Here is a 26,017-nt window from a genome sequence, read left to right as displayed (position 1 = left end):
TATGTCATATGACTTCAGGACTTTACTTAATGATTTAAAAATTAAGTATTTTAGTATTTTTTTTCTACTTTATCCTATAATGTGACTAACAACCAATCATGCTCACATAAGTTTAACTTTCCTTTTATTTAAACAGCCAATGGATTTTTTTTGTATTTAGATCATTGAGGACTTGATGTACTAAAATGAGAACATCTCTGTCTCTTCTTAAAAGTCAATGTAGAAAGTTAAGTAAATTGTTTACTTTTACTTTTAAATTCTTAAATACAAATAAATGAGGATCCGGTTTACTTTTAAAGTAGGCTATTTTCTTTCTTTCTTTCTTTCTTTCTTTCTTTCTTTCTTTCTTTTTTTTTTTTTTTTTTTTGGCTGGGTACTTTTGATAAATTATATTTACTTGAGGCCTACAATTTAAGGACTCGGTACATATTACACCTCTAGCTAATAATGATTAAAAATAAATAAATAGGATAGCATTTATGTAATGGGTATTAATGCGAATTTATCGTTAGAAAGTGATATGAAAGAGGTAATTCAACTTTGAAATACTGATAACAGCTATTATCGTATATTATCATAGACTGTTTTGAGCACAATTTATAAGATACTTTAAAGGCATTAACCTCTTTATCCGTGAATTTCTTTTTAATATTTACATGTATTCCTGCGCACGCTCCGCCTTCAGACGTAGTGGGTGGGGTCCAGTGAAAGGGACCAATAAGAAAATTCTAACTCGGGTACTGTAGAGCTTTGCCCAATCAGAATTCCATGTGGGCGTGCCTTCCGTACCACGCTTCTCCAACGTCACGCGCATTACTGCCCAATCAGATTTCCCGTGGCGTAGACACCGCCAAGCTCAGTTTTGCAGACCCAGAGAGGGAGCAATTTCTACTGTGTGCACTCCTATTCATTCAGCGCTAGACAGTTGAAGGCGGATGCAACCGACCGTAAGTGAAACCAGGGGGGGGATTTGAGTCCACGTACACAGCTTTGACCGATATTTTCTGTATCTATAATTCATCATTGCATAAAGGAGCTGTCATTTATCTGCGTTCGAAAATGAAAAGATAATTTGGCATGCAATAAGTAACTGCGTCTGCCAGCCAAACCGGTCTGTAACCTCAGCGTGTATCTTTATGTTATTATACATAAGTTAATGGCATCCATGATCGTTAGTCTGTTAACTGTCGGTCCGGATTAATTATCACTTATGTGAAGGATCGAAACGGTCTGTCTCAAATAGCTTGTGTTAGCCAACAAGCTAACCCATGTCAAGTGCTTCTGTCAGTACCATGCAATAGGAAATCCGCACTGATCTTCAGTGATGGTTGGCCATTGCACGAAAAAGCACTGGTATACAACACTGGACGTGTAGTAAACAATAGTATGCAGATCCTAGGTTGATAATATTAAAGAAGCGGAGATGACCTCGATTTGAGTGGAAGTTAGCTTACTAGCTCGCCTGGTCGCTAGCTTAACCTCTTTATCCTATGTTCGCTCTAAAGCGTTTTTGAAATACTTTTGCGAAATGGTACGGTTAGGCTATTGTTAATTGTGCATAACCGTGAGGGGTGTAAGAGAACTATATTATAAGTAGTTAAGGTCATCATAAGGACCTGTCACATCAGCTAGCAAGCTATGAAAGCATCACTGCATGTTGGCTTTGCTTTAGCTTCCATGTAAAATGGCTGCCAGGCATTAAACCACAACCACCCTGCTTGTTAAATTAGTTCTGATGACTTGGTAAACAATTGTGCCCCATTTTGATAGATTATTTTCCATATTTGAAGGATTTTCAGTAGTCTGAACTCATGCTGTGGCGAACCAATGAATTCTGTCACCCTCCAGCAGTATAGTGTTATGACTGTGTTGCCACATTTAAAGAGATCTTTTTTTATATACTGTGCTTAAGATAAACTGCAGAAACTCTTTATAAAACATTTAGATAATTTGAATTCCTTATTAAAATCATGCATGATGATTTCACAGTTGCCATGCGTCTTTTATGTGCATGCATCTAACATCCGCATCCATTTTGGGTTTTGTGAATGTGCCATGGTCTTACAATCAAACATCTCCCAAATGCAAGCTCGTTACAAAAGCATGATCATTCATTGCTCATGAGATTTTATTTTTCGTATTATTTGATTTATCTTTGTTTCCTGTTTGAGGGATGGGGTTCAGACCTCCTCTTCCTCTGTCCTCTTGCTAACTGGCTATGCCAACAAAAACAGCACCTAAGAAGGCAAAGGGGCTTTCAGGACTGTAAGTTCAGAGGAAAGTTTACACACTTAATTTCCAGATGGCCATTTAAGTACGATCCGTTGGCAAAACGGTACGAGCAAATCCACAATATCCGACCTGATCGCATTTAAACAGGTGGGGGTACGTTTTGATCACATTTAGAACTGGGTTTCATTCCAAAACGTGTTTGAAAGGCAGCTAGCTAACTGGGCTAACACGCTTTATTATAGTACATACTGCCGAATGTGCATTATGTTTAGAGCGGAATATATAAACGAATAAAACGGATAATCGTTCTGCTGTGTGTTTACATGCTTTTTATAACTTAGGACTTTGACCGTGAATATTTTCTATATTTTAGGGCCCATTGCTTTTGCTAAAAAGTTACTCAAAACGACAGGAACTGTTGCATATGGATGGTTTTGAAAAAGATTGCATGCGGTTTTTGAGTTGACGTCCTGAAGTTTTGATGTTAAAGCGATGGAAAGATTCGTCGAGGTCTTTGTCTGGTAATATAAGCTGCATGAGTGCTTTGGAAGCAAATCGGCGGGCCTCGTTTTCATCACTTATGGTTGTGTCTCAAAACCTAGTGAGCTTCCTACCTAGACCGCATTTTAAATAAGCAAACTTAAACCCTTTTAAGTGAATTTCGTGTCAAAGAATCCAACTGTCTTTGCATTCACACTGTGCCTGGGCTTGAAAGTTGGCTCAAGTCTTATTTTAGTCCACTTTACCTATGACAGGGTGTCAGTCCAACACTATCAAGAGTGCTGTTGTGTGGAATATCAGCATGCGATCAGAATAGCAGATGATTTTCAGTACTACAGCATGATTGCAAGTATGATGTTGCTTTTTATACCACAATTCAATAACCAAATAATTCATATTGACTAACTTGAGGTTTAGACACAATGGCCAGTTTGATGTTCCAAACATAAATAGTAAGAGGTGAGGACCCCCTGATATGATTGTAAAGCGCTTTGGGTGTACAGTAGTACCATAGTAAAGCGCAATATAAATGCCTCATTTCAATCCAAAGCATCAAGCTTTGTATGTTTAGTAATATTTTACTGATGATAATCATCCAATAAAACATCCTGATGACCCCAATGGTGGTTTTCAAACATGCAGTTATTGTGAAAATTTAGCATTTTGGATGAATGCTTGTTCGCAGGGGGTTTAGGCATGAAGACAAACATGAGGCCTACTGTAAAGACCAGCCACTTGTGTTCATAGATCAAGGAACCACCTAAAACTGTGAGATGTACTTGTTTGAAATCCCATTGATCTTTGCATCTTTCTGGTGGATGTTGCGAATGAAAACTTTCCTTATTTTCTCGAACAAAGATTTGTGTTATGTCATTGGTTACAGTCTTCAATTGTCCTTGGCTCTTAAGTTTTGCCTAACCAGTTTTCAATTCTGTTGCAGAGTCGTTTTGTTGTGGAAATTTGGCTCAGGTTTTTCAGCTAGACCAAGCATCTATTTCCTCAGCCCCAGGGATCATGGCCAAAGATGTGAGTATTCTCTAGCTCTATTAGATGTAATCGACTGAAAATAGTGTGAGTCAATGAGTTTGAATGGTCATCTTCTCCACAGGCTGGTCTGATTGAGGCCAATGGGGAGCTGAAGGTTTTCATTGATCAGAACTTGAGCCCTGGCAAAGGTAAGAGGAACATTAGAAGTATCTCAAGATAATAGTGCACTGCATCAGCAGCTGATGATATTCATGGACGTTTGACCTTACAGTAATGCTTTACAAGCACCCAGACACCTGCTTGACCTTATGTAGCACTGCATTAAGATGTCTTCTGTGAATACTACCCTTGCAGGTGTGCTGTCTTTAGTAACGGTGCATCCACAGTCATTGACTGTTGGAAAACAGCTTTTGCCAAAAACACTGGGCCCTTCCAACGTAAACATCGCACCACATATGGTAAGATTTAAATGGAGCTTGGTCGCATCAACACTCAAATGGATAGGCTAGATCACATTTACACTGCAGGTCTTGATGCCCAATTCCGATTTGTTGACTATATCCGCTTTTTTGACGACCATCTTACATCATCTTTTAAAAGTGACCCTGCAAATGCAGACGAAATGATAACACAAGTGGTTGCTTTCTGCGCCCTCTTTAAAGCTCAACAAAACATTGGTCTCTTAAGGTGGAGAAAAAAAGAGTCCTTGTTATTGCACTCTGGGCATTGAAAAGATTCATGATCACGGTTGGTTCATTTCGGCACCATTGCTTTTTCAATGATGTACATTCATTGATGGGAATGTCAGATCTGTCCACTTACATGGCAGACGCAATCTGATTCATATCAGATTTATTTCTACATATGAGTGAGGCCTGAAGCCGATCTGAGAATATTGGAATCCATGCCTTTTTTTTCGTGGGTAATGTCTGATTTGTGCCACATGGGAATTGGGTCACTTGAACCATGTAATGTAAATGCAGCCATTAGCCTTATTCACATCACATGCAATTCTAGTTTGTTTTTCAGTGTTCTCCTGTCTGTCCTCAATGTTATTTAGCCAATGCTCTAATTGGATGTTTGTTCAGGCATTGTAGACCATGTCTAGTTTATCAGTTACTGTTGTAATGCCAATTGCAGGGCTCATGAATAGTTGATTTAATATATTTCTTGTAATGCATTTCTGTTTGTCCTTTCAATATTTTTCACAGGTCCCATCCCAAAAAATAGCACTATACACTATTGTTCAAAAGTTTGGTATCAGTAAGATTTTTTTTTTTTTAGTGTTTCTGAAAGAAGTCTCTTATGCTACTAAAGCTGCATTTATTTGATCAAAAATACATTTAAAAACGGTAATATTGTGAAATTTTATTACAATTTAAAAAATTTCGAATGATATATATTTTAAATATAATTTATTCCTGTCATGGCAATGCTGAATTTTCAGCAGCCATTACAGTCTTTCGTGTCACATGATCCTTCAGAAATCATTCTAAAATGCTGATTTGATGCTCAAGAACCATTTTTTTATTATCATTATCAGACAGTGTTGAAAACATCTGTGCTTTTTAAAGGTATAGTTCACCCCAAAAAGAAAATGTTGTCAATATTTACTCACCCTCATGTCGTTCCGGACCCATAAGACTTTCATTAATCTTCGGAACGCTTGACGCTTCAAAAAGTTCATAAAGAGATTGTAAAACTAATCCATATGAATTGAGTGGTTTAGTCCAAATTTTCTGAAGAGACCCGATAACTTTACATGATGTGAACAGGTTTAATTTAAGCTTTTATTCACATAAAACATATAAACATTCATCAACGCACGCATCAGTTATGGTAAACAGAAGCTCAAGCATGTTTGCTTGACGTGTGAGAACCAATGAGGTTCAGTCTCGAGTGTTACACAGCACGTTTGAGCTTCCACAAGAACCAATGAGGTTTGTTCTTGCGTGAAGCAGGTTCGGTTTATATTCGCTGATCAAAGTTTATATGTGAATAAAGCCTAAATTATATCTTTTCATCATATAAAGTGATCAAATCTCTTCAGAAAATTTGGACTAAACAGTTTGATTCATATGGATTTGTTTTGCGATCTCTTTTTTTTTTTACTTTTTGAAGCGTCAAAGTGGTAGTATTGTGGACTGTCGATAGAGGGACAGACATCTCTTAGATTTGATTAAAGCTGCATTCCGTAACTTTTTTCTGCGGGAAATTCGAGCATGTCTTTGCGTCATTACGTCACATCTGTACATGTAAAGAAGGAGTCTCGGCTAGTAGGCTATATTGCGTGTGAGGATGTTGGAGGTGAAGATTTATAGCCTTTTCTCACAGCACTTGATATAATTAAACTTATCAATTTGATGGCGGATCCAGAAAGGTTCAAACGACAGTCACCAGTGACAACTGGAGATTCACCCGTTGTAAAAGACTTCGGAGTGGCTACAGAAAAAGAGACTGCAACCGGGCCCATGCAAAAACAAGGATAAATATCGGAAGGGCATTAAATACAGTCACACAGTGCTGATGTTGTTAACATTAACAGTTTGAGGACAAAGTATAATTTGCACGGTTTGACGTGATATGATAAGCGGTCGTTAGATTTAATCAGCGCGATTTACTGCAATGCTTTATTTCCCTTAGTTGGTCAGAACAAAAGTGGATGTTACTTACTTATTCAGATGACCTTTTCCGGTGAAAATTCTTATGTTGGTCATACTTCCAAAAAGTAGAATCTGTGATTGCGAATGACAGTATCCACACCGGCGCGGCGACTGACAACCGCACATTCTCCTCAAAACATTGGATTCATTCAATTCCGCGAATAACTGCAATTTCAGTTTTCGAACAGAGATGGCGACAAAGAGGAAAAACTACAGACTGCAGCTTTAAAATATCTTCAATATCTTATGCGGTTTGGAATAGCATGAGGGGGAGTAAGTAATGACAGAATTAAAATTTTTTAGTGAACTAACCCTTCAATATGGAAACTGTTAACTGGGTAATTTTCCCCAGGATTCTTTGATATATATGTGTGTGTATATAATGTGTGTGTGTGTGTGTGTGTGTATATATATATATATATATATATATATATATACTGTATGTATATGTTACTTTTTGTATTATGTATAGGTTTTTATTTTTTTCATATGAATAGCTCATTATAAATGTATTTAGTGACACTTTTGATCAATCTAACGTGTCCTTGCAGAATAAGTGTTAATTTCTTAACAAAGAAAGAACAGCCTGACCCCAAACTTTTGAATGGTAGTGTATATTTAAGGTTCTTAAAATTATGTGCTAGTATATTGCAGTATATATTTTTCACTACAAAATGTTATTAGCAGAATAGCCCTTTTACAACTATAATGTTGTTGTTTGACAGCTTTAACCATCATTCATGGCAATTGAGCAGAACATTACTGATTTAATATTCCATCCATTTTAATTTAAACATCATAAGTCATTCTTGTAGTTTCAGCAAGGTGTAAGACTTATACATATATACATACACACACACACACACACACACACACATACACAATAAATACACAATACATACACATACACAATAAAATACGATCAACAAATGTTAGAGCGTTGAAACTAAAGAACGCAAGCATTAGCAAAATAGGGCAAGTTGCACTTTTGTCAGCTGGTACAAAACTCTCACTTTGGGTCCGGGCCATCAGGCCATTTTTATTTTTGAGCCCTGCAAGTGACTTTCGTTTACAACAACTAAGAGTAGCTTGGTGTCAGAATGTGAAGAGCTAATGGAAAACTGGAAATGTTGCTTTAGCCCTTTTAGTGTTTTACACATAGCTAGAGTCTCAGACGCTGCTTATAATGCAGGATGCTGAACACTTGCCATCTCCTGAATGAAGAAAGAGAATTACTTGAATTCTGATCTGACAGTTCAGGCTGAAATGGATTTCCAAGAATGGTTCTGTTTAGTTTACAGTTTTATTAATCCAGATGGAGCAATTCACGGTAATCATTGAAGGAGTGAGGTATCTCCTCCTCGGGGATAGGAACAGTGGTGGAATATGCATACTGTCTGAGCCTGAAGCTTAAAACAGGCTTCCCATAACAACTAAAAAATGGATTTAACTCATTTAGAAAAGGGGAATTGTTGGCTCCTTTAACTGACACTTGCTGTTTAGCCACCTGCATATTCACAGCTGCTATGCTGTTAATTCCTTGCCATATGTCAGTGAGAACAGGAACCGTGTCGTTTGTGTAACCAGCATAAAAAAGAAATACATTAGCTTGCATTTGTCCTAGCTGAATAAATGTTTACCTACCTTAACATCAGTGGTAATAACTCTTTTAGTTTAGATTTCATGATTGTAAAGATCTGTTTAATATCATACTTCAGTATACAGCGTCATTTACTTTTTTTTTATTTTGTTTGCCGTATGATCTTGTAACCTGATGGTCTCTCTATCACAGCTCATCAGCACACCTCAGAGGCCCAGTGGCTCCAATGTGATCCTAATGAACAGCCCACACACACCCAGCTCTCAGTTTATCACCCAGAGTCAACCATCGGAAGCCTCTCCGTGGTCCTCGGGGTAAGTCAGCATACTACTTTATAATGTAATTACATTTCTCTTTCCAGAATAGATTTTGTGGTACCAGGTGCTTTTCTGTCGTTAGCCGCTTTTCCTCTGTGGGGCCAGTACGAGCCAGGGCTAACGACGTTCTGCGCCAGAACCCTCGGACCTTAAGCACAGAGTAGGGCTGGGTGATAAAACGATAACGATAATTATCGCGATATAATTTTTCTCGATAAAACGATATCAAGAGTTCGCTAAATGTTCGATAATATTTATGCGCCAAAAGCGGAACGAAACTCATTTGAACAGCGCGCCACACGGACCATTTATCCGCTCAGCTCAAAGTCCAAACGGCAGCGCTAGCGCGAGCTCACTAGAGCAGATGCATTTACTCTGATCGGTCTCGGTCACGAGATCCAGTGAGGAGCGCTTGAATTCAGCGAAGAACACAAATGTCTCAGTTTAAAGGCAGATGAAACAGCGCTGACAAACAGGAGAAACATTGTGCGCAACGATACTGTCAGCAGGCTTTTTCCGTCTACAAATTCCCATCATTTACCATGGATTTACTGTAACGTTAGCCTAGTAATATTAACTGCACCATGAAATGTGGGATATACATATTGAATTGTATAATATTATTAATGTAGACAATGAATTAAAGGACTAATGGAATATAATTACAGTATTTAATAATGTATTTATGCTACTGTTTTTCATACAAATACCATAGAAACCATAAAGTTACATTTTGCCATGATAGTGAGGTGCTACAGGCTATGCCTGGTTTTATCTGTGGTTATCATGATCTAAATGCATGATACTGGATGTTTAATAAAACTCAAACAGTCAGAATATTACATTTTGCCAAATAAAAATTAGCACATGCAGAAACTAAGAAATGAATTGTCCAATAAAGATATTTATTTTGTTAAGGAAAAATGACAAATGTTTGAATGTTCTACCTCAGATTTGTGAAATGTTCACCTGTTTGGCAAGTGTTTGTCCTGATATGTTCTGACAATAAAGAGTAGTTTAAAACCACAATTAATGCTCTTGTTTCTACAACTTTCACTTAGGAGCAAAAATCTGCCTTTAAACTTGAAAGAAATAAAGATTAGACTTTTATCGTGATAATTATCGATATCGACTGATATAAAAAAATATTATCATGATATTATTTTTTTGGCCATATCGCCCAGCCCTAGCACAGAGGCCCAAATCAAGTTGCTTTTCCAGTGTCGTGCCAGTAGCCCTGCAGCGCTTCCCTAAAACCCGCCCTTAACACGCCTACATAGAATGACGTCACACAACCCCACCGTTTCACTGGCTGACTAAACTAGCTAGATTGCAAAATGAGCGTGACAGAAGCGAACGTTTGGTCTTTAGTTAAAGACTTAAGACTCCAACATCGATATTTGACGATTCGTTTACAATAAAGCAATCTCGAGGTATTTTCCATGAACGTGTATTTATTATCGCAATGGTTAGCATAAGTAGCCTTTAGCATCGCATATAAATATATTTCTGCCTCATATGGTGATCAGAATACCCATCGGATCGCAAGGAAGTTATTTCAAACATATGATGTCTGAAAGTGAGTTTTGAACTGAAATTTGTTTAAAATATCTTAAATGTTAAAGTTAGCCGGTAGCCTGGTATAATAACATGGGAAATGAGCAGCGGTGTTGAGTCTCTCCTCCACCTTTATGTCCACTCCTCAAGCCCCACTTTGGGCCAAGGTATTCGGCGGGCCAGAACCCCCTGGCCGTTTGGCCCCGGGGAAGCCCTGATGAGACTCAATCAAGCCCCGGAAGTGACAGTGAAACGCACCTGCACACTCGCTTTTGGCCCGACAGTGGAAATGCACCTCTTGATTGCTTTGGATTTGTCTTAAAAAGGGTTAAAATGGTCTGTGGTGGTTGCCTATAAAAAAACGACAATCCACATGTGCAAAGTTGATTACATAATTGCAATTAATTATAATAATAACACATTTTATTTGTAAGGTGCTTTTCTTACACTCAAAGCACTATGCAAGAAAAAAATGCAACAACAGTTAAAATTAACAAATTGATCAAATTAACTTAGATTAGGTTTATAAAAATATAACCGTTTTTTACAGTTTGTTTTCATGGGATTAATCAATAATATTAAAATTATTATTTGGCTATAATCAAAATATTTTAAGTTCGCCTTATATTTAAAATCACAGTGAGAAAAATATTTGCTTTGGTGGACACCAATTTTGTGTTCTTCCTAGAAGTACCATGGTACCACTACAGAACTTTTTTTATAGTGGAAATTCCTAGAAAGCAGCAGCAAAGCATTTATTTTTATTTTTATCATGATGTTAAATATCATGCAATAATTTGGTTTTTGTCTGGCTTTTCTTCAGGAAGAGGGGTAAGAAGGGGGAGAAGAATGGGAAAGGCCTCAGACATTTCTCCATGAAGGTTTGTGAGAAGGTCCAGCGGAAGGGTGTCACAACCTACAATGAGGTTGCTGATGAGCTTGTGGCTGAGTTCAGCTCTGGTGATAATCATATCTCCCCTAATGATGCGGTAAGCCTCTTCCTGTGGCCAGACATTGATCCACAGCTTTGTTTGTTGAGTGCAGAAGAAGTGCAGCTTTTTAAACCGATTAAAGAGTTACTTTTTCACATACGTCCCATAATGAATAGTGCTTCACTTTCTGTGTTTGTTTCTTCTCAGCATGTGTATGACCAGAAGAACATTCGACGGCGTGTGTACGATGCGCTCAATGTGCTGATGGCCATGAACATCATCTCCAAAGAGAAAAAAGAGATCAAATGGATTGGCCTGCCCACAAACTCTGCTCAGGAGTGCCAGAACCTGGAGGTGGGTGCACTGGTCCTTTATTTCACTAACATTTTTGAGATTTCCTATTAGACAATTAGTAGGGCAACTACAGTAGTCAACATTTGAAGTGGATCAAAACCTTTCATCAAAGTTATACATGAACTTTTTTGAGACAGTAGTCAACATTAGAAGTGGAGTTTAAACTGATTGTGTGTTTTTTAAGGTGGAGAGGCAAAGACGTTTGGAGAGAATCAAACAAAAACAGTCGCAACTTCAAGAACTTATTTTACAGGTCAGAAGTTGCTCTTGTGTTTTATAAGAATTATTTAATGTTGATGATGAACATTTGAAAATGAATATATTGTTTCAATTGCAGCAAATTGCCTTCAAGAACCTTGTACAGCGGAACCGCCAGAGAGAACAACAGACGAAAAGACCCCCACCTGCCAACTCGGTCATTCACCTGCCATTTATCATCGTCAACACCAGCAAGAAAACAGTCATTGACTGCAGCATCTCCAATGACAAGTATGATCTCAAAAGCCAAACTTGTAGGCTGTTATTGGTGGCATGTCTGGCAAATCAAAGATCCTCACTTCACACACTTTTTCTCATTACTTCCATTTGTGGTCAGGTTTGAGTACCTCTTCAACTTTGATAGCATGTTCGAGATTCACGATGACATTGAGGTTTTGAAGCGCATGGGCATGGCTTGTGGTCTCGAGGTGGGTAAGTGCTCCGCCGAGGACCTGAAGACTGCCAGGAGCTTGGTGCCCAAAGCACTGGAGCCCTACGTCACAGGTTAGTGCCAGTTGGCCATCACATCGAATCACTTTGATCACATATGTGATCAAAAGATAAAATGTTTAATTTTGTATGCAGAAATGGCACAGGGGCCTATCAGTAATGTCTACATGACAGGGGCTTCGTCTGCTAACGGAGGCCGCTTTCATGTTGGGAGGTGAGTTTCTTTTGGGCACCTTTCAGTTGTTCATTAATTAAATGGATGGAAGTTGGAAGCAAGAGTAGTTGTTCAATCAGGTTACACAATGATAGTTTCACTACCATCCAGAACTTTAATGTTAACTTTAATTAATGTTTATTCAGCAGTGATGCAATAAATTGTTCTTAAGTAGATGATCTATTTCAAATCAATGCTATTCTTTTGAACTTATTCATCAAAGAATCTTGGGAAAAAACTGATTTATAAGAAATGTTTCCTGAAAACCAAATAAGCATATTAGAATTCTGCAGGAACATGTGGCATTAAAGACTACAGTAATGGCTGCTGAAAATTCAGCTTTGCCATTAACATATTTATTTTTGAAATATATAAAAAATATAAAGCAGTTATTTTAAACGCTAGTAATATTTCGCAATATTAATCTTTTCAAAAAAAGACTTTTCAAAAACATTAAAAAAATCTTACTAACCCAAAGCTTTTGAACGGTACCTGTACAATATAGTGACCACTGTGCAATATTTAACCTTAGGCCATAACCTGGGATGCTTTGACAATTCTTCAAAGCAAGTTGAGTTTAATTAAATTGATGTTTTCTACTTGAGATGATGATGATAAATATAGTTCTAGTATTACTTTTGATTGTCTGGTTAATTGACAGTGAGGGGAAATGGTGCTAATACCAATCTCTTACATCCTTTTGACCTTCAAATCTTACAATCTGAAGTATCTAATTGAAGTAGTTCACCCAAACTTCTTTCTTTCTTTTTTTCTCATACAATAGTGAGCTGAGGTGGACACTTTGAAGCTCCAAAAATCTTAGGGTACCAGAAAAATAATCCATAATAGTTAATATACACTTTATTCTTCTATCTGATTGCCATCTGATAACTTTGTGTGAGGAATAGATGTGGAGGGGAATATGTGGAATAGATTCAGTAAACAATGGCTTAAATTTTGGCCACAAAACTATCAAAAGACTTGGAATATAGCAAGCATGCTCTACTATGGACTCCTGTGGGGGTTTTTTTTTGGGAGTTTGACTGTCCTTCTGTCCCTGTTCACTTTCATTATATGGATAAGAGCATCAACATTCAGCTAAATTTCTCTTTTGTGTAAGTAAGTCATTCGACTTTGTATTGACACAAGGGAGATTTAAATAAATCATTTTGGTGGACTATCCCTTTTAAAAGAGTTAGTCTATGTGTCTTGTTTTTCATCATGTTTCCCTTTCATCCGTTTCTCCGACAGTGACGGTGGGGCAGACGGCACGATGGCCTCGAGTTCTAACGACTCCCACTACAGCGGCTCTCGGGTCGAGACCCCCGTCTCTTACATGGGCGAGGACGATGAGGACGATGACGAATTTGACGAAAACGATGACGAGGACTAAGCCCCAGCCCTCATTCAACCTGTCCATCATGCACAAGTTCTTCCAGCTGCCATATCCGAGGATTGATCAACCACATCGTTCTTTTTACTCTTCTGCAACTCACCGTTTCCTTCACTCTCTGTCTGAGAAAGGGCATTGAAGAACACGGGCTTTAATGGGATGAGTTGTTTTCATCCTCGTCTTTCTGAGCTCAGGACAAGCACATCATCCTAGGCTGAGTGTTTTGCCTGCTGGGAATGACAGTTTTCAGCTGAAGGACTTTGCTGAAGTTTAGAGGTGTCACTTTATTCCCTGTTGCAGCGCTCCTACTGGATGTTATCCGCTATGTTCTGCGTGACCCTCTGAAACCTTCCCTCCTGAAGAAAACCCCTCTTGCGTACAGCCTTGCGTGCTGTTGAAAAATGTTGTGTGGATCTCTGTGTGAAGTAGTTCTCTTCTGTTTTTGAATGATCTTTTTGTTTTGTTTTTGAATGTGCTGGCTTGATTCGCATTCTGATGATTCGGAGACTAATGAATCGAAGAACCTACAAAGCCGGCTGCTATTTTTTTGCCCCGTGGAGGGCAGGTCTTTGGATGTGAACTCTTTTTCGTATGCTGACCTGATCATTTCTTGCAGGCTTTTTTTGTAGAATCTCCTCCCGTGTGTGTTCGGCTCCTTGGCGTTCTGAAGAGCGCTACTTTTTTGGAGGACTCTGAGAAGTCAGTCTTTTTGTGTTTTGTTTGTTTTCTTTTGGTTTCCGAACTTCATAGGCCAACCTGTCCTAGAGACGCCGGAGAAACTTCAGTACCTTAAAGCAGTTATAGGAATATAAAAATGCTTGTCTCTTAACCACATGATATCAAGATTCGTTTCTCAGTAATACCTTGAAGCGTGTACGATTATTGTTGTGTATTAAAAAGATATGGTCTTTAGGTTTCTCTGGACTTCCCTTTGAAAATTTCCTTAAAAAAACGGAATCCTTGTACTGACTCCTCAAAGTAACTTTTCTGTAATCTAATATAAGTTTCAAATTTAAATATAAAGAATGTTTTAAGAATTCAAACTCATTGTGTTTATTTGCGACACTAATGTAATACTACTAATTTCAATAAACTTTATTTTATATATGTGCCTAGTGTGACTAGATTTGCATTCAGGAATTTGACATGGCATAACATTTTCTAATTCATTGCTGTTTATACGACCTCATAATATTTGAGTGTTTGTACTTTTTGGTTAAAAAAATATTTGTACTTTTAGCATTCACTTGCCACACCACAGCACATAAAAATGGTGACTATATCAGGGAATGTTAAAGCTGGAAAAGTCAGGGAATTTTCTGTAGTAATTATTTTTCTTGATTATGCTCGCCTCTGACATGTTTAATTGGTTTGATATTTTTTTTATAATATAGTTAGTTTTTCTCTCTATTAGTGGAAAAGATCATTTTAGTCATGTGACAAAGTATGAAAGAAGGGTCCCTGTGCAATCCAGTGTCAAACCCCCTTCAGGACTCTCCTTCTCATTTATTTTTTTATGCTGTTTGCAAAGGCCCTAAACAAGTCATCTTATTCTCTGAGTGATCTCTTCCTTGAGCTTGTCTGTTCCAAAGCTACACTACTGTTCAAAAGTTTGGGGTCTGTAAAATTATTTTGAAAATGTAATTAATTCCTCTGATGGCAAAGCTGAATTTTCAGCATCATTACTCCAGACATGATCACATGATCCTTCAGAAATCTTTCTAATATGCTGATTTGGTGCTCAAGAAACATCTCTCATTATTATTAATGTTGAAAACAGTGCTGCTTATTTCTGTGCAAACTGATGCTTTTTTCAGGATTCTTTGATGAATAGAAAGCTCAAGAGAACAGCATTTATTTGTAATAGAAATCTTTGGAAAAATTTAGAAATTTATTTGTAATAGAAAAAAACCCATATATTAATAAAAGTATCAATTTCTTTTAAAACAAATACTGACCACCAACTTTTGAAAGGTAGTATAGGGTAGTGCAAAAAGTATTTTAAAAATAACAATGACAGTATATAAATAATGGCTTGCAGATACATTTGGGAACAAAATCAACAGTCTTCAGTCTTGTTTTTAGAAATGCACAAAAAAATCTGTTTTCTATGGAAGCCTGTTTCCAACTTGAACTAAGAAATACAACAGATTACTTATTTTACATATCAGTTAAAATAAGAAACAGAAAACTCTGCTTTTTGACAAATTGGCAATTACAAGCATTGACAGCATTACAAAAATAAAATAATTTTTTTTTAAACTGAAGTGAAAAGAAGCTTCCATAGTTTTTACTAAACACACAAAATCATACATGTATCCACTTTTTCATCCCCTTTTTGAGATGCATTATCGACAGGAATTGTAGTGTTCAGCCGTCATTTAACTTCATAGATGGCCAATAGGTGGAGCACCTTCCATTCAATATTGGGGCTGCTGGACTCATTTATTTCATGTATAATCTCTCACGTCGAATACATTTCTTGCAACACATCATGTTGTTGGTTCTCTCTCTTCTCCTTCTCTCTCATATTGGGCTCACTTCCTTGCAGTGGCCTGGTAGATCCTTACCTCCTCTTGTGGGATCTCTTCCAGCAATGTAACGTTAAAAACATTTTTGAAATTTTCAATGAAACGCAGGTCAGATTGGAATCTCACCTGTTGGAAATGAGACATCAAGAGCCAACAGGTCTTATAAAAGAGACTACCTCAGACCCTTATAAATTTAGCATGTTAGCTAAAATGAATGGCTAAATGAAAAACATTTATACGGAGCCTGACCTTATTTGCCAACAGTACGGTGGTTCCTTGCTTGCAGAAGTACTGCATGGTGATCAGTAGATCTTCCAGAAAGTTATGATGATAAACCACGTCTGTACACAGCACATAGTTGTAATGGTAGACAGAGCTGGGAAAGTTTCGTTTCACATCCTGACCCCAGGTCAGAGCCGCCACCTGAGGTGTGTACCTGCAGCGGCCCCGTGTGTTGCGCGAAAGGTTAAAGTTCAGATTTGACAAGACATCAGGCAGATCTGTGGCCGTGACCCAGGCACCTTGATGCAAAAAAAAAAAAAAAAAAAAATGTTTTAAAGACTTTAGTACATGGGAATAAATTGTCAAATAAGTCATTTAAAGTCAAATCAATTTGACCTTTCAACTTCTACATCATTGTGAAAAAAAAGGTGTTGGCTAGTTTACATAGGCCTACCCAGAAAACTTGCCACTATGGACACCAGTCCTGTTCCCGCTCCAAGTTCCAGCACTGCTTTATCCAGCAGATCAACCTGTTCCCGGTTCTTCTCCAAATACCGACAGAGAGCCACAGCCTATGTGCACACACACATGCAATCTGAGCAAACGCCTAGGCTATGCCACAAAACTCACAAGGGCTTTTCACACTTGAAACAGTTAACCCAGGGTCATTCTCAACCCTGGGTAAACCTGGGTTATCTTGCTGACATTTTGCATGGTACATGTCAGTGTCATTTACTGGATGAAAGCAGCACATAACCTGTTTACTTCAAATAAGCTATATTCCCTGCACAAAATATAATAGCATAACAATATAATATGTAATGATAAAGTTTACAGCGGCTTCATAAATTAATTAAAAACCAAAACACTCCTCATTGTTTTTCATTAAAAAGTATAGAGTTAAAAACTCAAGTTAATGAATTAATGTGTAGTTAACTAAGAGAAGGTACACCGCCATCTTGCTCCAAGGAAAGTGAATTGAATGCACCTGACGTCGTAAATACGAGTTTCCAACTTGTAAATACGAACTTCCCAGGAGGACTTAAACGCACCAATAGAAACGCATAATTCCCAGTCTGTGGAGAAGTCAAGGACGTGAACCGCTCCGATTAGAACGAGTTTCTGCAGGGTTTTTTAACCCCAGGATAAAAAGTGGTGTTAACCCCGCTTCTAAATTACAATTGTTAAAACGTTTCTTGTCAACTGGCAGTATCTTGGTGTAAAAACAAGCCCTGATAATAATGTCTGTTCTTACGCCTGGCCAGATGACGGCGCCAAAAGAGTCGAGCGATTCTCGGATGCTGATCTCCTGACCGGTGAAGGAAAAGGTCTCGTTGCCATGGGAGTAGAAGAAACTGGGCTCCCAGGCATTGCGCCTGTTCAGTGCCTCCTTCTTCATGTCTTTGCCCTCCAGATCCTCTGAAAAGAGCACCAGTAAAGTACTGTCAGTGCAATCGTAATCATTTGTGTGATCTCATTTGTACGTTTTTGTACAATTTGCTTATTATGCCCCACTGACGGTTAGCTTCAAGGTTTGTTTGTTTTTTTTGTTCTAAAAAATGGACATTTCTGTGAGAATCACATATCTGACGAATTCCTAAAATAGATCGGGTTACAAGTCTTTAAAGGGAAGTTTTAAAGGGAAGTATAGTCAAGTTTTAAGTGTTTTGTCATGACTGCAAGACAAGTCTCAGATCTACAAATCCATGTTGGGTAGTAAGATTTGTTGTTCTTATTTTTATCTAAAAAAGTAAAATAAGTTTTAATAGGCCTGCTATATATACCATAATAGAAGTAAAAAAATATGTTACATAATGCATTTTTATTCACAGATTTTTGGATCCCACTGTCATATTTCTCACATATCTCAGTTCTCTACTTATTTACCTTCCTCTGGGTTGTTTGGTGGTGGTTTTTCAGGAACTGGTTGCTTCACGATTCCTTTTTTCTGCACATTTAGACCTGTCCCTCCTACTGTCTCCATTACGGAATCAAGTCCAAATGTCTTCAAGCTCAGTACTGCTATCATGTTGGAAGAATCACATTTTTAATTCTCAATCAAATTCTCAATCAAACTCTCTCATTACCAGCTAAATGCTTTGACTCCAAGCCTTTCTCCAGTGCTTCCATATACTTCTCAGATGCATTTTTTGGAGTAGTTATTAAATTGAATAGCACCAAAAACAAAGTAAAATTTCATTGGAAATAAATATGTAACCCTAAGTATCAGTAACAAACAGCAATGAAAATGAAATCACACTTACATACTGTCACGAACACTTAGAAACACAAAAACAGACCTGATGCTTGACAGTTGACGTCCTCAGGGCAAATATAAAGAAGCAGCATGGAAGCACTATTTAGATGTGCAGTTAGTTAAGAGAGAGAGAGAGAGAGAGAGTTGCATGCTGTGTCAAAGCCATTTAATTCCACAGCTCTGAGTACAATCCTCTCCTCAGGGATCACTGATCCCTCTCACTGGTTCCAGAGTTTGCGGAAACACAGAGATGTAGACAGATGGGGAAAAAGATGGCTGTGGGTATTCGTGTGTGTCCTCATTGGGAGCCAGTTTCTTTTAAATATCTATCTTATGATCCATGAAGGCTTATACCTTTACTCAGCCTGCGCTGGCTCTGGCAGATATACTGCGGCCTGTGGGATCTTGGAAGCTGAAACTGGGGTCCAATAACCTGTAGCCTACAAGCGCATATGGTAAATTAAGGATGATGAACATTTTACTGTCTGAAAGAGTAGGATGACCTAACGGTCAGCTTTAATAGCTGGGATGGAATCAGAATTCAAAAATAACCTGAGACTGGACTGAGAAAACATAATGTCTGAAATACTAAAGTAATAAGCCAAGAGAGGCTTGGGATTTTACCATGGGTAAGGGGTGTTTGTGGTGTCACCACGGTTATCTCCAAGGTGCAGCAGGATCAAAACGAAAGATATGAAAATAAATTAGGAAAATCCGCACACTGTTTAACTTTTCCCTTTATTTGTAAAATAAAACAGCAATGGTTTGAATGTGATAATATCAAGTGGTTAACTCAGCATTGTTGTATCAGTGTTGAAACATCTGTACCATCTGAAGCAAATACAAAACCTTTATTTGTTTAAAAGTAAAATGGCAATAAGGTAGTTTTTGGTTATGAAACAACATTTCTGTAGAGCATGCACATATTTGGCTATAAGAGGCCAGGTGACAAGTATTCATTTCTGACTGAAATGGCTGGAGTGGTTTTGCTTTAGTCGCTGCAAATCCTTCACAAGTCATCCAATAGCGAAAACACAGCTGCTGGTAAAATGGAAAACTGACTCAGCCACGAAGAACAATGTATTGTGCATGCCAAAGTAAACTTTAACCCCATATCCAGGAGTGCATGTCGGACAAAGTGAGAGAGAGGGCGTTAATCTTTAGATATTCTGATAATAATATCTATATGAACCATTCTGGAAAATCTTGGCTTTAAAGATTCTAGTAGATCATCGCAGCACCTGATCGTCAGCATCCACGGTATGGCCATTAAAACCAAACTCGCAAAGGGATTAATTCTTCCAAAAACAGAAGTTTAATGCATAATCCTTAAGTGGTGGGAACTAAGCATGTGCTAAAGTTAATTTTTAAAGGTGGTGTGTGTAATTTTCTTGCTAGAATTGTTAAAATTTTAGTAAGGCATTCCTAGTTTTCTGTAAATACTGTGGCTCTGTGCATGGTGCAACACACATATGTAATTGCCAAAAGTGATGTCCGGAGGGGATATTTGTTTTTAATGACAAGGCAAACTACTGTCAAACAAGGTAAACTATAGCTACAGGTTTTATTTTACAATGCAAAAAGCCCAGAGGAAAAAGCATACATTGAGTACAACATGATCAGTTACTAATATTTGGTTATCTCTTGTTTTTGCATGTGTTCATAATTTCTATATATGACAACCTGAATGGCCAAAAAATGTGTCCGGCTGTCCGCACAATTTTGCATGTTTCACTGCTTTCACAAATAAAACAATTAAGTCGAAGCACAACTATACTTACAAATACTTTAACAAATGTTTAATAATATTTGAATAAAGGGTGATGTCCATTTTTCTAGGCCAGACATCACGTTTATTCACTACTGTGTGTGTGTGTGTGTGTGTGTGTGTGTGTGTGTGTGTGTATAATGAAACAACATGTTACTATTTTTTTTTTTTAAATGTATTAATATTTCTAAAATTCTACTGCCAAAAGCATAGTTTTTCTTCAGCTTCATGTTGTCATATGACCCAGCTGTCAATAACCACTGATTTAAGTCTTCTCTATCTCTATTTTGATTGATTTATTTATTTATTTTAATGTAAAGTCAAGTTATTTTGCAAGTCTGTTTGGTGATGCTAGTGTCACAGAAATTACACACTTCACCTTTAGAACTTCATGCACTAAAGTTTCCACATTTTTAACATTATTATTGTCCCAGGGTCCACCACTGGCTTCACAACAAATGCGTCTGTCAGACCAAGTGGCTCTCTCTTTATCCCATAGATGATGCATAGAAACATGGGAATCCTGGCATTCCTGGGCAGATGATGGGATGGAAAACAGCCTGCATGGTAGGCTCATGGTGATGAGAGCTATTAGCGTACAAGCGCCTTGCTAAAGCCTCCGTGAAGCTTTAGCGAAAAGCTCTGTGAGGATTTAACATTGAGTGTCCTTTCAGTTAACACCTAAATGAGTCAACTATTGGCATGCAAATTACAGCAATAAAGTATAATAAAAGACCATAATAAAAGTCAATTTTATTTAATACCTTTTTACAATAGCAAGTAAACATTGAAATTACTTACAATATAATACAATATTAACAAATGAATCAGTTGTGGCGCATAAAAATGTATGTTTATTATTATTATTTTTTGTAAACCATGGCAAATTTAACAAAACAATTTGATTACGGCATATCCCTTTTAAATTACTTTTAAAAAATTGCAATAATAATAATAAATATTATTATTATTGTTATTATTTACATTGTCTTCATAAAAGTCACTGTAAAGCAGGTTAGGTTAACCTCCTGGCTGTCTAAAGTGGACAGGAACAGATGAACCGTTTGAGGATTTTGCATGGTACGTCATTGAACGCCAGATCACCTGAAAAGAAAAAACAAAGCTTTGTTGAACTAATAAAACAGATCATAAAAATAAATAAAGCATCTCTATAAGAGATGTATAAATTAAATTAAACCCTTGGATTATTTCTGTGACAAGAGCAACACATTTTTTTTGTTAATTGTTGTTTGGTGGCAACACTTACTCAGTATTTCTACACAATTCTCCTCCACAAGTCCACCTCCCTGTGGACATATCACCACATTACAATCATCATTCAATAAAGCCTCTAAGTTTACATTACACTTTACACCGGCTTGGTGAAGGCAACTGTCAACAGTGACTGTGAACACTGCAGTATTGAAAGCATTTGGGCAAATATGCTATTATCAAACATGTTTTCTACCAGTCAAAATCATCTGAGGTGGCTTACCAGTCTGTAATGTCAGTCTTAGATCCTTTCATGGTTCCATTACTTCTTCCGGATCGTCATCCACAATATAGTCACCCTCGAGTGTAGGCTCCTCTAATAAATGTTCCTCTTTTTCAGATTCCACCTCCATCTTCATCTCAGCAGGCTCTAACTCTTCTACAGGTTCCTCTACAGGCTCCTCTACAGGTTCCTCTAAAGGTTCCCCCACAGGCACGTTTCTGTTCATCTGAATGGCAACTATTTCTGGCATAGGCTCTAGTTCTGTCTCTGGTGTCTCTTCATTTATATAATCTGCCTCTAGCACAGGTTCCTCCACTATCACTGACGTCTCTTCTGATACTCTGTGTTCCTCTATTGTCTCTGGCTCCAGCACCCCTGCAACAGGTTCATCCTGTATCAGAGGACTTTGTTCTGCTTCAGTCAGATCATCTTCCTCTATCACAGGTTCCTCCACTCTCACTGACGCCTCTTCTCTGTCTTCCTCCATTGTCTCTGGATCCAGCACATCTGCAAAAGGTTCATCCTGCATCAGAGGACCTTGTTCTGCTTCAGTCAGATCATCTTCCTCTATCAAGGGTTCTTCCATTATCACTGACATCTCTTGTTCTTCTATTGTCTCTGGATCCAGCACATCTGGTTCATCCTGCATCAGAGGACCCTGTTCTGCTTCAATCAGATCATCTTCCTCTATCACAGGTTCCTCCACTCTCACTGACATCTCTTCTCTGTCTTCCTCCATTGTCTCTGGATCCAGCACATCTGCAAAAGGTTCATCCTGCATCAGAGAAGCTTGTTCTGCTTCAGTCAGATCATCTTCCTCTATCAAGGGTTCCTCCATTATCACTGACATCTCTTGTTCTTCTGTTGTCTCTGGATCCAGCACATCTGGTTCATCCTGCATCAGAGGACCTTGTTCTGCTTCAATCAGATCATCTTCCTCTATCACAGGTTCCTCCACTCTCACTGACATCTCTTCTCTTTGTTCCTCCATTGTCTCTGGATCCAGTACATCTGCAACAGGTTCATCCTGCATCAGAGAAGCTTGTTCTGCTTCAGTCAGATCATCTTCCTCTATCAAGGGTTCCTCCATTATCACTGACATCTCTTGTTCTTCTATTGTCTCTGGATCCAGCACATCTGGTTCATCCTGCATCAGAGGACCTTGTTCTGCTTCAGTCAGATCATCTTCCTCTATCACAGGTTCCTCCACTGATGTCTCTTCTCTTCGTTCCTCCATTGTCTCTGGATCCAGCACATCTGCAACAGGTTCATCCTGCATCAGAGGACCTTGTTCTGCTTCAGTCAGATCATCTTCCTCTATCACAGGTTCCTCCACTCTCACTGACGTCTCTTTTCTTCGTTCCTCCATTGTCTCTGGATCCAGCACATCTGCAACAGGTTCATCCTGCATCAGAGGACCTTGTTCTGCTTCAGTCAGATCATCTTTCTCTATCACAGGTTCCTCCACTCTCACTGACGTCTCTTCTCTGTGTTCCTCCATTGTCCCTGGATCCAGCACATCTGCAACAGGTTCATCCTGCATCAGAGGACCTTGTTCTGCTTCAGTCAGATCATCTTTCTCTATCACAGGTTCCTCCACTCTCACTGACGTCTCTTCTCTGTGTTCCTCCATTGTCCCTGGATCCAGCACATCTGCAACAGGTTCATCCTGCATCAGAGGACCTTGTTCTGCTTCAGTCAGATCATCTTTCTCTATCACAGGTTCCTCCACTCTCACTGACGTCTCTTTTCTGTCTTCCTCTGTTGTCTCTGGCTCCAGCACATCTGCAACAGGTTCATCTTGCTTCAAAGGACCTCGTTCTACTTCTGTGTGCTGTACTATTGGTTCTTTTTTAACCACTGGCAAAGCATCCTCCTTGACCACATGATCAAAAGGCAAATCTCTAAACGGCAGCGTTTTATCCTGAACTGGTGGACTGGCAGAGGCTACAGAGTTGAGGAGAAAGTAATAATGTTAATCAATCTAGCAATTGAATATAGTTATTTACCTCTTTTACGATTCATTTAACATTTAGTTTGTTAGATATTCTAAGCTGTCAGCAATGACTACTTCAACTACAACAACAACACAAATCTAAAAACAATGTTTACTGAAAATAGGACAAACTGTTAATTATCAAACCAACATAGTTAATATTAACTGTATATTTGAATGATGGTATAACTAGAGCACAAATCATACCTGTTAAGGTGAGAACCAGCAAAAGTAATTTTCTCATCTTGCCAAAAATCTCCAAAGAGTTGCTTTCTGAAAGAGATGATTTAATAATAAACCAATGTAAACCAGTTATTTTAGTTTTGTTATTCATTTAACAGGATTCCACTACACGAGAAACATTATTAATTGAACAGATTTAATTAAAGGTACACAGTGTAACTTTTGGACCTCTAGCGGTGAAAAAACAAAACTGAACATTGTTTTGGTTGTGCTTCGGCTCTGCGTGACTGTGTGGATGAATATGGTTCTTTTTTTATAACTAAAGAGAGAGAGATGATCCTACTACTCATAACTCATTCACTAATAGGCTATAACCAGTTCAGATGGAAAGGATATCAAGCTGAAGACATTGTAGCCATAGGCTACCCATTAATAGGTAGCTACTTCCTTGAAAATAAATTGCAAAACAGCTCTACAACAACCTATAATGAAATGACCCTTCACAAAAGATAATGCTTTACAAGGAAGTCTGTTAGAGAGCTACATATCTGTTCAATAAAATACCTTACTTGCCTGTTGAGTTATAAAAACATAATCTCCGATTCGCTTTTACAACATTTCAACCTCCTTATCGCTATCTCTAAAAAGCCAAGCCAATGCACACATTTAAATTCACGTGAATGAACAGACGGAAAACAAGCCGGTACTGAGCTTGTCTGAGTTTATTATAAAATGTTAGACAAAAATAATGTTTTCGGACATGAAAGTATAGATGTTATCTTTTGTTTTGCTGTAAATTAATCACTAACACTAAACCGCAAACGGCTGTCATTCACTGCATTGTATTAATAAAAAGCCAGTTAATATAAATTAATTAGTTCGAATTTTTCCAAAATTAAGTTTTAATAGTATTTTCGTGCAGTGACCATGGGGGCGGGAAAATGTGTGACGTAGCCATGCGCTCTTACTAGACTGTCTCATTCTAGCGTTTAATTGTTGAAGAGGACACTAGCCTACAAGCCTTAGAAGGACTGAACTATTGGACGCAGTCTCGGTAGGATGCAGCCTTCCGTTTGAGAAACACCCAATGTAGCCGGAGCAACTTTTCTCCATTTACGGATATGATAAGATACGCATTTTCCCTTGCAAACCATATAAAAATGCTCTAAAATATCATAATAGGATCATAATAAATCAAGGTAAGACAAAAACATGTTGATGATGTATTGACTGATTATTTAAATTTTGTTAATTTCGAACAAAAATGTAATACAGTGTACCTTTAAATTAACATCACTGAATCAACCAAAATACACCAAGTTACGCCAAACACATTTAAGGGGTAACTTAGATCAGGATAACATTGCAGATTAACACCTTTAGTTTGAAACAAAATCAAACAACTATTTTCAAACAAAATCACTGCAAGAGTATAAGAAAGAAGGTAAGAAAAAGAAAGAAAGAAAGAAAGAAAGAAAGAAAGAAAGAAAGAAAGAAAGAAAGAAAGAAAGTTTTTCTTCAGAAATATGTACTTCTTACCTGTGTTGATTTTGCTGGTCTGTGTTGACTCTTCACTTGTGTTTTTCTCAGTGCTGTGGGATCAAATCAGTGCGTCTTATAAAAGAGAGTATTTACTACCCTTTTATAACCTTTGTCTTGTCCCATTTCTGAGAGTACAATAGCTTTTGCCATCACATGCTTCTACACGTTTAATGTTTATCTAAATAACATCTCATTATATTTCATTATTGTTTGCTTGTCTTGTAAACTTTTGCTTTTAAGGTCAGAGTACCAGGTCACTTCCTTATGAGATACAAAGTAAAAAAAATAAATTGATTTGACCTAGTTTGAGAACAAATCCCCCCCCCCCCCCCCCCCCCCCCCGCAACACACACACACACACACACACACACACACACACACACACATAATGACAGTGGAGTGGCGCATTTCAGTTGGGCACGTGTGTGTGTGTGTGTGTGTGTGTGTGTGTGTGTGTGTGTGTGTGTGTGTGTGTGTGTGTGTGTGGATAACATGCACATGTGTGGATTTGACATCAGCACAACAACTGATATGGACAGGTGTTGATGCCATGTCATACCGAGGA

General features: G+C 38.0%; 3 protein-coding genes across 7 annotated transcripts; 1 reads left to right on the top strand and 2 right to left on the bottom strand.

Annotated features, from left to right (window-relative positions):
- The first annotated feature begins 826 nt into the window (after window positions 1-826).
- On the top strand, window positions 827-14,563 carry tfdp1a (transcription factor Dp-1, a). Of its 4 annotated transcripts, none has more exons than XM_084422418.1 (12): window positions 827-947; window positions 3,674-3,759; window positions 3,842-3,908; window positions 4,075-4,178; window positions 8,176-8,297; window positions 10,681-10,846; window positions 10,997-11,143; window positions 11,328-11,396; window positions 11,481-11,632; window positions 11,739-11,905; window positions 11,987-12,065; window positions 13,317-14,563. In XM_084422418.1, exons 2-12 carry the CDS (start codon window positions 3,748-3,750, stop codon window positions 13,456-13,458), a joined length of 1,227 nt encoding a protein of 408 aa, XP_084278544.1. In that variant the 5' UTR covers window positions 827-947; window positions 3,674-3,747; the 3' UTR covers window positions 13,459-14,563. The 4 variants fall into 4 exon arrangements, with proteins under 4 accessions (XP_084278544.1, XP_084278545.1, XP_084278546.1 ...); XM_084422419.1 differs by lacking the exon at window positions 827-947 and adding an exon at window positions 2,219-2,379; XM_084422420.1 differs by lacking the exon at window positions 827-947 and adding an exon at window positions 2,224-2,265.
- Window positions 14,564-15,854: 1,291 nt separating this feature from the next.
- On the bottom strand, window positions 15,855-18,691 carry mettl21cb (methyltransferase 21C, AARS1 lysine b). 2 transcript variants are annotated; one of them, XM_084422414.1, is made up of 6 exons: window positions 18,512-18,691; window positions 18,099-18,230; window positions 17,467-17,630; window positions 16,666-16,783; window positions 16,239-16,510; window positions 15,855-16,115 (listed from the first exon to the last, which is right to left on the bottom strand). In XM_084422414.1, exons 1-6 carry the CDS (start codon window positions 18,558-18,560, stop codon window positions 15,996-15,998), a joined length of 855 nt encoding a protein of 284 aa, XP_084278540.1. In that variant the 5' UTR covers window positions 18,561-18,691; the 3' UTR covers window positions 15,855-15,995. The 2 variants fall into 2 exon arrangements, with proteins under 2 accessions (XP_084278540.1, XP_084278541.1); XM_084422415.1 differs by having other exon boundaries at window positions 18,099-18,233; window positions 18,512-18,541.
- Window positions 18,692-21,073: 2,382 nt separating this feature from the next.
- LOC311299073 (uncharacterized protein) lies at window positions 21,074-25,536 on the bottom strand. The gene is made up of 5 exons (XM_084422458.1): window positions 25,450-25,536; window positions 23,935-24,000; window positions 21,732-23,678; window positions 21,504-21,543; window positions 21,074-21,340 (listed from the first exon to the last, which is right to left on the bottom strand). The coding sequence occupies exons 2-3, from the start codon at window positions 23,969-23,971 to the stop codon at window positions 21,760-21,762; spliced, it is 1,956 nt and encodes a 651-aa protein (XP_084278584.1). The 5' UTR covers window positions 23,972-24,000; window positions 25,450-25,536; the 3' UTR covers window positions 21,074-21,340; window positions 21,504-21,543; window positions 21,732-21,759.
- Between the last annotated feature and the right edge of the window lie 481 nt (window positions 25,537-26,017).

Source organism: Rutilus rutilus (genome assembly GCF_951802725.1).
Source record: "Rutilus rutilus genome assembly, chromosome: 10".
In the NCBI taxonomy this organism is placed as follows: Eukaryota; Metazoa; Chordata; class Actinopteri; order Cypriniformes; family Leuciscidae; genus Rutilus; species Rutilus rutilus.
The sequence above is the reverse complement of the archived record's forward strand: the minus strand, read 5'-3'. Positions and strand labels throughout refer to the sequence as shown.

Excerpts from the sequence above, each read along its gene's own strand:
- mettl21cb (XM_084422414.1), bottom strand. The coding sequence starts at position 18,560 with ATGCTGCTTCTTTATATTTGCCCTGAGGACGTCAACTGTCAAGCATCA. Across the intron at positions 16,784-17,466 it reads GCGCCGTCATCTGGCCAGGC|GCTGTGGCTCTCTGTCGGTA; the intron begins GTAAGAACAGAC and ends GTGTGCACATAG. Across the intron at positions 16,511-16,665 it reads CATAGTGGCAAGTTTTCTGG|GTGCCTGGGTCACGGCCACA; the intron begins GTAGGCCTATGT and ends TTTTGCATCAAG.
- tfdp1a (XM_084422417.1), top strand. Across the intron at positions 4,179-8,175 it reads TAAACATCGCACCACATATG|CTCATCAGCACACCTCAGAG; the intron begins GTAAGATTTAAA and ends TCTCTATCACAG. Across the intron at positions 12,066-13,316 it reads GGCCGCTTTCATGTTGGGAG|TGACGGTGGGGCAGACGGCA; the intron begins GTGAGTTTCTTT and ends TTTCTCCGACAG.
- LOC311299073 (XM_084422458.1), bottom strand. The coding sequence starts at position 23,971 with ATGAGAAAATTACTTTTGCTGGTTCTCACCTTAACAG. Across the intron at positions 23,679-23,934 it reads GCTGGTTCTCACCTTAACAG|CCTCTGCCAGTCCACCAGTT; the intron begins GTATGATTTGTG and ends TCAACTCTGTAG.